General features: G+C 41.7%; 1 protein-coding gene across 1 annotated transcript in view; it reads right to left on the reverse strand.

Moving 5' to 3' along the window:
* JARID2 (jumonji and AT-rich interaction domain containing 2) overlaps nt 1-15,935 on the reverse strand; it is a 235,764-nt gene extending 219,829 nt beyond the window's left edge. The window contains exon 1 of the mRNA XM_056854075.1: nt 15,821-15,935. Within this exon, the coding sequence (XP_056710053.1) occupies nt 15,821-15,865 (45 nt within the window). The 5' untranslated portion in view covers nt 15,866-15,935. The remainder of the gene's footprint in view (nt 1-15,820) is intronic.
* Nucleotides 15,936-16,678: the final 743 nt, after the last annotated feature.

Genomic DNA, 16,678 nt, shown 5'->3' on the forward strand with positions numbered 1-16,678 from the left:
ACAGACTCTCCATTATTAACAACATTAAAAGCATGTTTCGAAACACATGAACATAGTGTGCAGGGCTTTGAAGAAGTGGCATAGAGATGTTCTAAATAAATTGAATTATTAATTAAAATGTTAGCATTTAAATTATCAGACTACCAAAACCTCCTCTATCTTCCAGATTTTGTTCAACAAGGTTTTGTTTTTTTTCCTATGAATGGGGGGAAGGGGAAGAGCAAAGAGCCACAAACTAGGGAGGCCTGCACAGACGGGAGGAAGTTAAAGACAATGAATAAAGCAGGGATTGTGGTCAGGATTTTCCTTGTCTGGACATACATTTAAGTGAAATACAGAGAGAGAGAGAGAGAGAGAGAGAGACTGAAATAAAATTATGCAAATATGGACTACTACTGAGGGAGGAGCCTACTGGTGGGTGAAACAGAATACTACACCAAACAAGGGTCCCTTCCTCCGCTCCCCCCCCCCATAAGAATGGCCTTGGGAGACCAAACCCAAATCCCTGTCGAGCAGCACCCTGACAGTGGCCAACTGCCTCTACAAGCTCTTGGGGAAAGCATGATAACAATAGCCTTCCACTGTAGTTTGAGCCTAGTATCTAGACATGGGAGAGAAGAGGTCCACTTCCAGTCTCACGACACTAAGCAATGAGAGGGAATGATGATGATCCAAACTACCCCACTGAAGTACTATTGATGGGGGGGAAAAACAACTTTTAAAAAAGGGTACACTATAAGATTCCAAAAATACTGGGAAGGGGGTCAATCCACTACTGAAATTGACAGCTGAATGCATATGAATGGCTTCTGCTGAAAATGTTGTTTGAGGTAAGGTCATATAGGGTTGCCAGATCACAAATCCATTCCATTCATTCTGAGGCATCAGGAAAATGATGTCGTCATGGCCCCTCCCATTCTGTCATCCACCAGTCCTTTTGCCCATTTACATTTCCTACTTGGGGAACAAAACTGTTATTCTGGTTGATCCTTCTTCTACAGCAAGCAAAGAGGACGGGAGATGTGAACACTGAAACCTTTAACAATTATTAAAGAGAGAGGGCAAAACAAGATTGTATCTGCAAACATCTTTTTTAACAAAACATTTGGAAAGGTGACAGCAGATGGCATTTTTTAAAAAGGCAAGGTAACCAGCATGAGCCCTGACCTGGATAGTCCCGTCATCAGATCTCAGAAGCTAAGCAGGGTCAGCCCTGGTTAGTATTTGGATGGGCAACCTCCAAGGAATACCAGGGTCGTGACATGGAGGCAAGCAATGGCAAACCACCTCTGAATTTCTCTTGCCGTGAAAACCCCACCAGGGATCACCAGACGTCAGTTGTGACTTGATGGCAAAAAAACAAAAAAAATTATGATCAAGACCAGCATTTCCCAACTTGTGGGTTCCAACCAAAAAGTGGCCCCAGGCATTTGCAGTTTTGTGCATGCTCTGTTTTTGTTTGTTTGTTTTTAATAATTTTGGAGTTGTAGATCACCCTGCCATGAAGGTTGGGAGCCACAGATCTAGACAACTGAGTGTAATGAGTAGCAGAAACCAAGTCACAGAGGAGTATCTGAATTAATCAGTTTCAGCAAACGTGTCCTGTGTCATCTTAAAACTATTACCTACATCATTTATTTAAAACATTTTTATGGCGCCTTTCTACCCAATAAGGGTTACCAAAGTGGCAAACATAAGCAACATTAAGAGATTCGAGCATTGAAAAATACAGTTAAAATTATATAATCGTTCAATTTAAAACACATAAACAACACTAGAAGGAGGCCCCAGTAGCTGTTGTTGGGGTATGCAAGATAAAATAAAAAGGTCTTAATCTACTGGCAAAAAATTCCAAGGGAGGGAGTTCCAAAGTTTTGAGGCCATGACAAAGAAGGCCCTTTTCTCAGGTTGCCGCCACCCATCTAGTTCCAAAGATGACCTGAGTGTACAGGTAGGTTCCTATGGGAGAAGGTGGTCCTTAAGATATGTTGGTCCCTGGCCATACAAAGATTTAAAGGTAAATACCAGCATCTTAAATTGAACCAGGAAGTAAAGTAGAAGCCAGTGTAGATGGAACAAGACCAGTGTGACGTATCTACAAATCAGAAGCTTTATATTATATAAAGTTTATACAGAGCATACAAGCACAAATAAATGTATCTAGATCTCCCAGTCAGTTTGAGTCAATATTAATATATCCTGATCAATGGAGACAGTTAATAGCAACTATTTATGATATACTTGCTGATGCAGAATTAAAAAACGACTATATATAAAGAAAGATGGGAAAGGGATCTGCTAACAGAAATATCAAAGTCAATAGATGTATTTAAAAAACCTCAATGAATATAGCAATACAGAAGAACTTTCTTAAGCTCCTGTATTGATGATATTTGACACCAGATAAGTTAAGAAAACATTTCCTTCGACATCAAACCAATGCTGGAGGTGTAAAAGATATGTTTGGTCTCTTATGCATATTTGATGGCGATGCCTAATCATAAAAGCCTTCTGAAGTATGGCATTTGAATTAGTAAGAAAAATTCTTCACATAAAACTAAAATTAGATCCTGGCAAATATTATGCTAAAAGGTATTGCAATCAATAAGACTTACTTACTGGGGAATTTATTTACAGTTGCTAGAATGCTAATTGCATAAGCATGGAAACAAGAAAAGGCTCCTGACGTTGATAAATGGTTAAGGAAAATATGGGGAAGATTTTTGCATACTGAAAATTTTGGGAAGGGGATGAACATCCACAAAATAGTTTTCTTCAAATTTGGTCCCCCATTTATTAGGTACTGGAGTTTAATTAAACCACAGGAGTTAGTGAAAACAGGAATACTGAATTCGGTGCGAATTAAATGATATTTTTGAATATGTAGGATATATGATTTTCTGCAGCCGCTTTCTTTGTTGAATTTAGAAAAAGCTTTGCTCTGTATTTATTTATAATCCGCCTGACTCACTGAGATTTATGCTAAGCATTCTGAGATCTGACGAGATCAGGCTAGCCTGGGCCATCCAGGTCAGGGCCTGGCCACTGCTACCACCTGTTTATCCAACATAAGGCCCAAGAGCACCCCCAAACTACAAACCTTCTCCTTTAGGGGGAATGCAACCCCATCAAGAACAAGGGATAACCCATTTCCTGGGTCAGACCCGCACTCCTCTAGTAGCCCCTCTGTTTTGTCAGGATTAAGTTTCAGCTTGTCAGCCCTCATCCATCCCAAAACTGCTTCCAGGCACCTGTTCAAAGTTTCCACAGCCTCCTTGAGATCTGCTGGTAGCACAAGAAAGATCTGAATGCCATCTGCATACTGGTGGCAACTCAGCCCAAATCTTCAGGTGACCTGTCCCAGTGGCTTTACATAGATGTTGCAAAGCATGGGAAGCAAGATGGAACCTTGGGGAATCCCTTAGGCCAAAGACCAAGGGGCAGAGCAGCAGTCCCCCAGCACCACTCTCTGAAACCTACCCTAAAGGTAGGACTGGACAGAACGATCACAGGACAGTGCCTCCCAGTCCCAAAAGGCAATACAGAAGGATACCATGATCAAAGGTATCAAAAGCCCCTGAAAGGTCCAGGAGAATGTATGTCACCCACCAGGGCAACCAAGGCTATTTCAGTACCATAACCAGGCCTGAAACCAGATCGGAATGGAACCAAACAATCTGCTTTATTCAGGAATTTCTGAAGTTCTCCAGCTACCACACGTTCAGTTGTCTTGCTCAAGAATGGTACATTTGAGACTTTCCTGGGTTATTCAACTTTCCTGGCTCCAGAGCAGGTTTCTTTACGTGTGGCTGCATCACTGCCCGCTTTAAGTTGTGTCATAACAAAGGCTCTTGGCCACAAAGGTCTATGCAACGACAAAAACAGTTCAACTATCACAGGCCACACAATTCTTCGATCTCCCCTGAGATCAGCCCAGGTGAAATCTCCATGCATAAACCAAAGCATGCAAAAGGGGAGCTGGGGGGGGGGTGACGTTTCTCTCACATAAAGCACTACAGCCAATTACAAAGCAGTGTTTCAAAGGGCAGGGACTCAAATGCTTCCTTATTTCTCAAGAGCTCTTTCTGAGCAGACTCACACAAGAAAGGGTTTTTTAAAAGACGCTTGAGTTTCTCCTCCCCTCCCCATTCCTTGTAGAGAGCTCTGTTTTTTGAAAAGGTTTCTAAAAAGCACTTGGGTTTCCACCAGGGGGAGAGGGGAAATGGACGTTTCTCTCACAGAAAGCATTACAGTCAATTACAAAGCAGTGTTTCAAGGGGCGGGGACTCAAATGCTTCCTGATTTGAGCTTGGTGACTACTGGTGCATAGATTTGCAACAGAAAAGTGTGGGTCGAGTGACCTTCAAGCCCCAGGTAAAACTCCCATGCATAAACAACCAAAGCCTTCCTTCTGTTCTTATTGTCAGTTTAAATCTTCAGCATCATTCAGCAAGTGCTGACCTACTAGCTTGCAGCTGGATCCCGATGTCCTAATGAAATTATCTTATTTATAAAATGAAAGTTGATTTGCCAGCATATGTAAGCACTCAAAGCAATGTATAAATAGAATTTGAATACAAAGAAACATCCATTTTAAAAAAGTTACTACAATGGCTGAAATGTTGAAGGAGGGGGAAATAAAGCAGCCACCAGTGTTCCCCAGTCACAAAAGCTCACAAATCCCCACCTCTTCCCAATACTTGAAGCAACAATACAGCAACAAAATACCCACTAGCCTGTGTAGTACTTTAAATATAGATTTAAGAAACTCTTCAAATTAAATGTTAGCTATCCTTTTTTGATTATTACATTTTATTTGCTTTCATTTTTTTTGTACTCAAATATAGGGGGATAAGTTTAAGTAAAGATATAGACTGGATCCAAAGACATGCAGCCAAATGCTTCTGCATGCACGCAAAAGACAAACTGGATTTCCCCTTCTGCTGCATGAGGGGCCACTCTGGAGAGACCCCTGAATTTGTAAAACACCATTGCAGATTCCAAAGGATCTAGTAAGTCCTAGAACACATACATAAGTCTTCGGAAATAAGGAGGACCATTGCCAACACTGACGCTGTGGAGCTTTGAAGAAATCAGATTTTTGCCACCAGATCTGGCAACTGTCCCCTATGCTAAGTATCAAAAGTTTGCGCCGGGGCCCTAGTCCTCTAGGCAAATACAGCCCATTGAACTGGCTAACCGAGCACACACTTGCATTAGTCCCATTGACCTTGGTGATCTCACAAGCTGTGTTAACCACTAAGGCTCAGGTGTTGCAGTTTCTTCTAAAAATGTAAATAATCAAGTATCAGCTATAATTTTTAAAATAAAAGTTTGCCAATTGGATCCATCAGTCATTCAAGACACATCCTACAAGCCATTAAAAATTCATCATGGTGATTTAGCCAAATGGAAAGAAAATGAGTATCATTCCCCAGACAACCATGTCTTTAAACTACACAAATAGCAAACCAGAAACTTGAAGCAATTCCTGCCCAGGAGACAGGAAGTAAAAATTTAGTTCCTGCCTCCCCTAGCATTGGACGAAAATCACCCAAGATTCAAGATGCCCTTCCCTCAGAGCGGGAATGAGGATCATTCTCCAGACAGCCATGTCTTTAAGCTACACAAATACCAAAATACCAAAAGAATCTCATTTTTACGAATTTACACAAAATTATTCAACCAAGGTAAGGGGGCACTTGAAAGTTATGGGTCTAGCTGCTAAACCACTCTAACAACCATCACAGACTAGTTTGTCCTAATTAGAGTAGGAATTTTGTGAGCTGAAACTTGGCTTGAGCAGGGCATATCTCACACAGAAATATAAGCAGTCCTAACTTTTTTCCCCTTTAGCTCTAGTTCAACAAAGTTAATTGTCTTGGCACACACACTGAGCTGAACAGTTAAGCCTACTTCTGTCCATAGCTGAAAACCCCAGCTTCCAATGCCAAGCTCAATACGTTTTGCAGTTTGAAGACTGAAATATATAAAAACCCTTATTCTGACCATAAAACATTTCTAAAAGAGATGTGTGTTACAAATCTCAAACAATGGTGAATTCGTCCTCCTCAAAAACACAGCTGTACACCACAGCTGCGCCTGAAATTTTGACTCATATTTTCAGAGGCCACCAGAAGGTAAGGCAATAAAATTAGGGGCATATATACAATCCAGCAGTTCTGCAGCACCTAGTAGATGGCTAGTCAAGGAAACGGAAGAAGAGCTAACCATAAGCCCCTTCCCCTGTCAGGCAGATCTGTATCTACAATGCTAGCGTTCTCACCAATTTTAAAGGACTAGGATTAAACTTTGTAAAAAGTTAATTTGTTTAAAGACAGCTGCTTCAAATACAAGACGCAAAAGGTGACAGAAATAGAATCAGAAGTCTAAATGCAGCGTTCCAGCTATTTGCACGTAGAGACAAAGAGAATTCTTATAATAACCAGTGTAAAGCAACAGAAGAGAACACTAACAACAAAAAGGAAGAACAAACAAGAGATCTTTTCCACAAGATGCAAGAAATCAAAGGGAAATTTAAAGCACGCATAGGCATACTGAAAGATCAACATGGAAATACATTAACTGAACAGGACCAAAATAAAGAAAAGATGAGAACAATACACTAAAGAACTATACAGAATAGATGAAAGGATGACAGATGCCTTCAAAGAAGAAACTTTTGAAAAAGAACCTAGTTTTAGAAATGGAAGTGAAAGCTGCACTGAGAGCAATTGGGAGAAACAAATCATCAGGAGTAGATGGGACATCAATAGAGCTATTCCAAGCCACAGAAACGGAGTACATCAAAATCTTAACAGTATGCCAACAAATATGGAAAACAAAACAATGGCTCACAGATTGGAAAAGGATGATTTGCATTCCAATTCCAGAAAGGGAGACGTCAAAGACTGCAGCAACTATCAGACCATCATATTAATTTCTCACAGGAGTAAAGTGATACTCAAAGTCTTATAACAAATATTGTTACCATATATGGAAAGAGAAATGTTAAAGCTGGATTTAGAAAAGCAAGAGGCACTAGAGTTCATATTACAAATTTATGGTTACTGGAATATACGAGAGACTTTCAGAAGAAAATCAGTGTGTTTCATAGATTACAGCAAAGCTTTTGACTGTGTGTATCATGAAAAGATATATAAAAGACATAGATATAGATATATATGGAGAATTATATACTTCTTATGTTACTGTTACATTATAAATAGTGAAGGCTTGAAATGACTACTGATAAAGGTTAAAGCAGGATTACAGCTCAACAGCAAGGAGACAAAAGTAATGACTACTGGGGAATGACACAATTTTACGGTTGACGATGAAGAAACTGCAATTGTTAAAAAAAAAATCTATTCCTTGGCTCCATCATCAACCATAAGGGATACTACAACCAAGAAATCAGGAGACTGAGACGGGCAGCCCTGAAGGAGCTAGAAAAGATTAAGTGTAAGGCGACCAAGAGAAATATCATTCATGCCATAGTATTCCCTATTACTATGTATGGGTGTGAAAACTGGATGATGAGGAAAGCTAACAGGCAGAAAGTCGATTCCTTTGAAATGTGATGTTGGAGGAGAGTTTTATTGATACCTTGTACTGCCAGAAAGACAAATCAGTGGATCTAGATCAAATCAAGCCTGAACTCTCCCTAGAGGCTAAAATGACTAAACTGAGACTACCGTACTTTGGTCACATTATGAGAAGGCAACAGTCACTGGAAAAGATAATAATGCTAGGAAAAGTCAAAAGTACCAAGAAAAGAGGAAGACCCAAGATGAGATGTAATTGAAGCCACGGCCCTCAGTTTTCAAGATCTGACCATGGTAAGGACAGGATGTTTTGGAGGGCATTAATTCATAGGGTCACCTAAATGGAAAGCCACTTGATGGCACTTAACACACATACACCTATATCATGCAAGAAAAATCCATCTCTAAAACTTACGACAATGATGTACCATATAAGCATGTACCACCATCACCACGACACTGGATCAGAGATGCAACTAAGTACATGTTTAATGCATTTCAAAATAAGCGAGATTTTTCTCTGGAAACCTGCTAGGAGAATGCCAAGTAACACTTAAAGCATTAAGTCAGAAGGCTGCCCAATGCAATGACATGTTCCAGTGCAAAGATGTATAGGCATGCTTAAACCCCTTGATTTCGATGCTTTTGAATATATGTAATCTCTGCTGGGCCCTGACCTGGATGGCCCAGGCTAGCCTGATATTCTCAGATCTTGGAAGTAAAGCAAGGTCAGCCCTGGCTTGTACTAAGATGGGAGACCCCCAAGGAAGTCCAAAGTTGCTAGGCAGAGGTTGGCAATGGCAAACCACTTCTGTTCATCTCTTGCCTTTAAACAAATCTCTAGTTGATCATCACCAACAAAAGCAGCAAAGTGAACACTAACAATTATGTCTATCTTGCAGTACTCTTGCCATTAATTGTGGAACGATTTTATGGACTGCAAATTTGCTGCATGCCCTAAGGAACAGTTAGAAAACTTATAAAGTTACACATGAAGTACAGAATTATAAATTCAAATCTGGTTATGCAGCTGTTTTACAGTCCCCCAATTCTCCATCACAACAAACATACATCACAGCAAAACATATAGAAATAATAAAACTGTTCTGTACAGCAGAGTAACAGTCACTTTCCCCAAAAATGGCACAATGAGCCCAACTACACCAAGATCAGAAACTAGATTTTTCTATGCCCATCATCTGCAAAGTTTCTCTCTGTAGAGAAACAAAGACTGACTGCATGTTGTTATCATAAGAGCTGTCAGAAAGAAAATGTCAGAACATGATTTGCCTCTTCTCTCCAGCTGCAACCATAAACTGCAAGGGAAATAAACTTGTTTCTTGTCCCTAAACTGAGTTTAGATGAAAGCAATTAAGGCCGCCTTTTATGTAAAACATGTTGCTCAGCTAGGACATAAAATCTCTTTCATTACAGCGTGTACGAGTCATCAACAATTCCAGAGCCCCGATCTCTCACCAAAGCAGTCCCCTAGCTTGTCTTGAACATGATATAAATTAAAGGCAATGACCTCTTGGGAAAATAAGGGAGCCCAAATATGGCTTCATTTTCAGGTCAGGTGCAAAACCAGCCCCTATTCCAACAGGCAGAGCAGTAAACACTAGGAAGAACTGGGCCAACTGCAGCATCAATCTTCATCCACTACCAGCCTTTTTCAGCAGCATCCTGTGTAGAGGTGCCAGCGATCTGTACCAGATATGTTTCTTCTGCCTTCTATAGAAACAGGCAGGCAGGATTTGATCAATTCAGGGACTGGATGAGCTCACATATCTTATCAGGTCCTCACAATCCACAGTTTCACTCCACATTTGTTTCCTGAGTCCGGGATGAGCATCTTGAAATTGGGTTAGCCTTGCAGTGGTCAATTTTAGTACATCTAATTTGTGTATAAATACTTATTTTCCATTAGTCTGCTTATTTTTCATGTCTGTTTTGGTCCTGGTGTCAAACGGATTTGTTGCCTGTTCTCTATGCTAAAGTAAATAAACAAAATTGGACGAACACTACCACTCCCATGTGAAGGCTGACATGCCCAAGCATATTTTGCAAAAGTACCAAACGAGAGCCACTGATGAATCTCAGTGCAACTACAAGCATTCTCTAGTGCAGGGCTTAAACTTTTTTCCACTCACGACCCCTTTTCGCTGGATAAATTTTTATGCGACCCCGAGTATATAGGTATACAAATCAAACATTTACTGATAATAATTCATAAAGAAATTTATACTGTTGCCAAATTTTTCAAAACCCCCACATTTAGTTATTTTTGTGACCCCCACATTTCTCAGCTTTTTGAGTATGCACTAGAGCAAAGCTTTGCTCTAGTGCATACTCAAAAAGCTGAGAAATCAGTTTTGCCAAACCCCAGATGTATTTCCACTATGTTTGCTGCCCAAATTGAAGAAGTATACAATTATTTTGGGACATTTGCAAAATCAATTTTTCCACTTTTTGGACATACCCCAGCGAATGCTAGCAATAACTCTGAAGTGACTCAAAATTCAAATTATAAAGAACAGCTAGAAATTCTTGATGGCCCATGCTATTAAGGGCTTTGCAGGTTATAACCGGCACACCACCTTGTGCCAGGAATGTTATGGGAACCCGGCAAATGCTATGGAGCACAAATACAGTATGTTACCAAAAGTTCAGATCTGCTCAGTATCCACTGCAGTGTTCGCAGTTTACAACAAAGGCAATTCTTTGTCCTCACTTTTGAACATTATATAAGTTATAAGAATCAAGAATAGTTACACAATTCCCTCTCTCCAATCTAAGCCGTTGCTCTAAGACCTGATATCACCTAGGAGAAGCAGCCTAAGAGATAGGGGAAGATAAATCATTGTCCACAGATCAGGGTGAATGTCAAAGTCCGTGTACATTCCAATACATTTATTGTCTGCTTTTACATTCTACCAAAGGTCGGGCTTCCTATCTTTTCCATGCAGAGGAAAAATAATTGATCTTTCATTAAATTGACAGGTATCAAGTCTAGTTCACTGATGCCCAACTCAAAAATGAGCAAGGGGGCCTCCAGCCAAACAAGCAAAAAAAAAAAAAAGCTGTCTAGTTTGACTAGCCATTCTGTCCACACCCAATCCTCTTGAGAGTTTCAACATAATGATTTGCTATTAAGTGCTCCTGAAATCTGGATTCTGGTGAGGAGACAATTTCTCCAAGCAGTATTATTTGTTCAATCATGATTACCTATCCTATCCCAGAGTCTTATTGTAGGTATAACACAGCACATTAAAATAAGATTTATAAAATGTAAAAACTCCATTGGACCACTACCCATCAGATCTATAAACCCAGCAATTTAGAGCCTGGCCATCATCCATCATGAGTTGCAGTAAGAAAGGCAGATTATAAACAATACAAATAAAAGAAATAAAAAGAATAATTAAAACAAAACGTTCAGTCTCACAGGCAGGAGAGATGCAAGAAAATACTAAGATCTAGCTTTGTCTAACAGAAACTTATCAGTCTCAGAACCAGGTTCAAATTCTGCAAATGTTTTTCAACAACTACATTGCAAGTGCAAACTGTAGCAGCACTGCAACATCTACTGAAAACGGACTTGGAATGGGCAACTCTGAAGTATTTTGCTTACAAATGGCCAACCTCTATGAGTCACTGTACCAGCATTTACATGCTAACAATGGCTTATACAATCAGGCTACAAGGTACATTTATTTTTCACAGCATCATCCCCTCCCCCCACAACCCTGTGAACAAGTATGGCTGAATGAGTAGACTTATCCAGGGTCGTGCAGTGACCTTCATTACAGAGTGGGTATTTGAACTCAAGTCTCCCTGGTCAAAATCTAGTATTCCACTCAACTACCGGCTTCTTCAGTAGTTACGTTTTGCCATACATCTTGGGAGAATGCAGTACACACAGTCCTCCCAATATACAAGATATGTGAGATGACCATTTTGTCTTTAAAGGTACAATGCACCTATTTTCAGCATTCAGTTGTTAGTTTTGAAAGTCTAAACCCCAAAACTACACAGTATGGAGAAATGTTTTGGAAACAGAGCAGTGGGGAGCAGTTACAGGAATTAGTTATAGGTTATTAAAAGTACAGAAAGAAAGAGCACACACAGATTCTCCATCTATGGGTTCTCCATCTTTGGGTTACACCTTTCAACTATGTATTATTGCACGATAAACCGAAACAACCTTTTATTCACCATCTGTAAGACAACAATTCATGCATGAAGACAATTGTTCCTGTTCCTGTATTCATAACTTTATCGCCAATTAAAATGTGTACTAAAATTGGAAGAAAAAGAATCACTTGACAGTACTTTTCAGCAGGCTTTGGATGAATGGTGGCACTCTACACAGCTGTGTTTTCTAATATCTGCATCAGCAAGAAATGTTATGGTATTCATTTGACAAAACAGCTAGGTGCACTACAGAATCTTCTTACCACCTATTAGTCACCAATACATAAATGTTCAACTTAAAATCTACAGTTCAAGTATCTCAAGCCAGCCAACAAGAGAAGCATCATGGGGTACTCAGTATAACATCTCCATTCTAGACAGGAATTGTCCAACAATAAGCTTCCACTGAGAAAGGAAAGCGGATAACCGCACAGGCCCCGTCTACAAACCACTTCCACCTGAATGGAATACTAGGATAATCTGAGGAAGTATTGCAAGTCACACATTTTGCTGGTACTCTAAGCTCAATGAAGAATCTGGAATGTTCTGTCAGAATCTCAGAATGGATTGGATCCAGCCAGTTTTTTCCCTTGTATCTCTTCTAATTCTCCTCCTTACAACAACCCCCACCTCACATGGCTTTTGTCCATCCAGGCCCCATGACCCCCCACCCCCAATTATACCTTTTGGGTAGTTTTTTTTCTCTATTTCTCTGGGGAAAAAGCTTGATTTGATCCAACCGAGATTTTCCTCACCAGTTCCTGGATATAAATATTCTTACATCCAAATATTCCACTGTAACTCTCATAGGGTAAGCAGATGGTGAAAGAATCTATAGCACTCTCCAGTCATGCTTCTGTTCTATGTGAAATAGCAAGACTCTCAAAACCAGTTGTAGTTCAGCAGTTTGGCACAAAATATTGAATATTTGGGAAATGTATAGGAAAGCCATAGAAGACCATTAACAGTAGGGAGAATCTAACATACTTTATCAAGCCACACACAAGAAGAGATGGCTTCAGACAGTCATCACCGGATCTTAAGGGAGTATTAAGATCTTGCTTGGGGCACCCACAAGGAAAACTTCTACAGTGTGGCACTAAGGGATGGCAGAAGCCACTCAAAAGAACAAGAAGACCATTAACAGTGGGGAGAATCTAACATACTTTATCAAGCCACACACAAGAAGAGATGACTTCAGACAGTCATCACCGGATCTTAAGGGAGTATTAAGATCTTACTTGGGGCATCCACAAGGAAAACCTCTACAGTGTGGCACTATGGGATGGCAGAAGCCACCAAAAGAACAAGAAGACCATTAACAGTGGGGAGAATCTAACATACTTTATCAAGCCACACACAAGAAGAGATGACTTCAGACAGTCATCACCGGATCTTAAGGGAGTATTAAGATCTTGCTTGGGGCATCCACAAGGATAACTTCTACATTGGTTCTTGTAGGTTATCCGGGCTGTGTAACCGTGGTCTTGGAATTTTCTTTCCTGACGTTTCGCCAGCAGCTGTGGCAGGCATCTGAAGATGCCTGCCACAGCTGCTGGCGAAACATCAGGAAAGAAAATTCCAAGACCACGGTTACACAGCCCGGATAACCTACAAGAACCAATGAACTCTGACCGTGAAAGCCTTCGACAACATAACTTCTACAGTGTGGCACTATGGGATGGCAGAAGCCACTCAAAAGAACAAGAATACTCTTTGCGCCGCAGGAGACTATATCGTAATACGTCGAACTCAACGGATCTGTGCACACCGGAATCGTGATCGGCCTTTCCCTTCCCTTCCCCCAAGTTAGTTTCCACAACGCCAGCATCCACTCAAGAGAGGAAGCCGATGAATCAGGTCACAGAGCTAAGAGGGCTTAGGCCTTCCCTAATGGTAAGGACGAGGGCACACCAAGGGGCGGAGGAGGAGAAGCTTCAGAGTTGTGCAAAAACCTGCTACACCTGCTCGTCAAGAGAGAGAGAGAGAGAGAGGCTTAATCGCTGCCAGGCGCCAGAGCCGTTTCCTCTCTCGCAGTAGCCCTCGCAGGGCTACAGACGTACACAAACGCCATTCTGCACAGCCCGCCTCGGGTTTGACGTCACAGAGGGGTGGGAGGAGGATTCGGAACGTCGAGGAGACGAAGATTCCAGCGAGCCCAGGCCCTTGGCTTTGTGACGTCACAAGAACAACAAGAACCGGGCCCCGGCTGGGCTCGGCGGCCGAGAACCCCGGGGGGGGGGGAGGGAGGCTCGCGTTGACACGTCGCTTAACCTGTTGCTGCCGCTACAGAGGAGAAGGAGGGGGGTGAAGGGAGGGAGAAGCATACAGCCGCCAATGTCAGGAAGGGCCAAGGCAGCAGCCATGCTTGTTGGCTGTGCTCGCGATTCACTGCAACGACAGAGCAATTCCCACCTCCATCCCACGCGACCTCCCCACCACAGCGATTTTTCCCCCCCAAGCGGACGCATTTAGGGGACACCCCGAATATGCACCGTGTCCCCTTCGCCGGCGTCGCGGTACCCTTCCAAAGGAGGCCCGAGGAAAGGAGTGGCATTACTTCTAGTTTTTCCAGCCAGCTGCACGGGGGCTGAGCAGAGTTGCATTGTTCACCCGTGGAATGGCTTGGAACAAATTTTTGGCGATTAAAAAGAAAAGCAAACCGGGGTGGGGGGGAAAGCAAAATATTCCCCACCCCTTTCTGCTTTGTCTTGCTCCACGGCTAACGTGCACACCTCGCACGCTTCGTCAGAAAAGACTTCCTATAACAGCCCTTTCTCTTTTTAATAAAATACTTCAAAGTGGCCTGCTTAGACTCTCGATTCCTCTGCAATGCGGATGTATTTTTAATAAGTAAATCTGTCGGAGAATTGCTTCAAGTTTCCCCATTATTGTTTGATCTCACATTTCCCCGAAATGCATTTTCAGACAGCCAAACTAGCAGAAAACTAGAATCAACCATGGCTTTATAACAACTTTATTTAAAAGAACGGAGAAAGATTTGGAAGATATTTCCCCCGCACGTATAAGACACAAGAGGCCTCGCAAGAAAATTCCCTTCTCCAACCCGACAGTCACACCATAATGCACATAACTTTTGCGTCACCAAAAGGAAACTTATCTAAAATACCTATTACCAGTCCCAAAAAAACCAACAACCCACAATAAAACAGGTTTAAAAATGTTGGGTTGGGGGCAGTCGCCATTAGGTCTACCGCATATTTGACTCATCCATGCAGCTTTTGCAAACTTAAAACTGCCCCATCCCAGCCAAAACGCAGCCAGGCCAAAGAAAGGCACGATTCTATACATTCATACAAATGACTACAGATTAAGTGCTTGGATCTAACAGAAGCGGGCATACACCACTAACTACACGGTATTCCCTTCCAATTGCAAAGCATTATAGTGAATGTTAAAGCTATTTCTCCATCGGGGAAGGGGGGGGGGAGCGAAACCCCGAGCCATTTCCCTAACATTAAAGTCAAGCCCAGCATCTACATTCCTTGTAACACGATCCCCAACTGGTTTGGTTCTCCTGCAAGCCAGATAAGCAAAACGGTCTGCATGCACTGGATTTGATTGGGGGAGGGGGGGGGGCCTTACAGACAGCAAAGCTCGCCATAACCAGCCATCAGGCTGCAAGTGAAGATCCCCACCGAACCAACCCCGGTGCCTTCCCAAATCCCGAAAATATATGTTAGAAGAGCGTGGCCATTTGCATGCAAAGTGAAATATTAGCAAATCCGTGCGAGAGAGCCGTTTCGTTGCATTCTGGCAGCAGCCCCCCGGAGCTGCAGATCTTTCATCTTCTAAAACTAGATTATGATTGTGTCATTTGAGGTCAATACATTTGTTCACGCCAGGCATCGCTACACGAATCTTTAAAAAACGAAAAGCAACTAGAGCTGCAATTTAAAAAAAGGCTTTTCAGACTCGCCCCCCATTCCCAGCGGACGAAAACCCAAGATTTCTGGATATTCTTTCAACCCACCGCTAGCGATAAACTTGACATTCACGAGCATTTAGAGAAAGAAAAAAACCCGAACAAATCAACGATACGGTGTAACCCTACTTACGTATTTCTTTTGAATTATATTCCTCTTGGGTCTTTCTTTGCTCATTCTGATATCCAGATTGTGATTGCAAAGGGGGGGAATTGCTTCATGAATTAAAAGCCGCAACCAATTTGGAAGGGGGGAAATCCTTTTGTTGTTGTTGTTGTTGTTTCTTGTTTGTAGTGGTTTCTTGTAATCCGATTTTCTTCGCACACAATGCAATCCTCCTTGCAATAAATCCAAAATAGGTTGGGTGGCGGGGTCGGAAAAAAAAAATGAAGAAAAGACGAATGCAAAGCCAAAAAAAAAAAAAATCACTTTAGAGAGAAACACTCATAATGGAAATTTTACGCCCTAAACACACACACACACACAAAAAGACGCCCTTGGATGTCCCCGTTTTATTTCTCTTCCCCAAGCCACCGAAGCGATCTGTAGGCCCGTCGTGTCCGAGCTGCCGTTTACATCTTGCAAAAGGGGGAAAAATGATTAAAAAGGGGAAGATATTTTCTGGGTTTCCCCCCCCCCCAAAAAAATGCTGGAAGTCACGTTTCTGCCGCTGCAGCACAGACAACTCAAGCAGCGCTGGAGCCTTGCACACACACACACACACACACACGCACACACACTGCTTCTTCAGTCCCCCCCAACCAATGAGAGCAGCTCTCCAGCAGCAACTTTAAATGGCCCGATTTTTTTTTAATATTACAGTATGTGTGTGTGTGTCTATATATATATAATATATATATATATATATATATAATATATAAATATATATAGACAGAACGACAGACAGAAAGAGAGGGGGGGGAAGGAAGGGAGAGGAGGATTAGGGCTGAAGCCTCAATTGCTGAGCGTGCCAGCAGCCGCAAAAAATAA

Source organism: Euleptes europaea, chromosome 8 (genome assembly GCF_029931775.1).
Source record: "Euleptes europaea isolate rEulEur1 chromosome 8, rEulEur1.hap1, whole genome shotgun sequence".
Classification (NCBI taxonomy): domain Eukaryota; kingdom Metazoa; phylum Chordata; class Lepidosauria; order Squamata; family Sphaerodactylidae; genus Euleptes; species Euleptes europaea.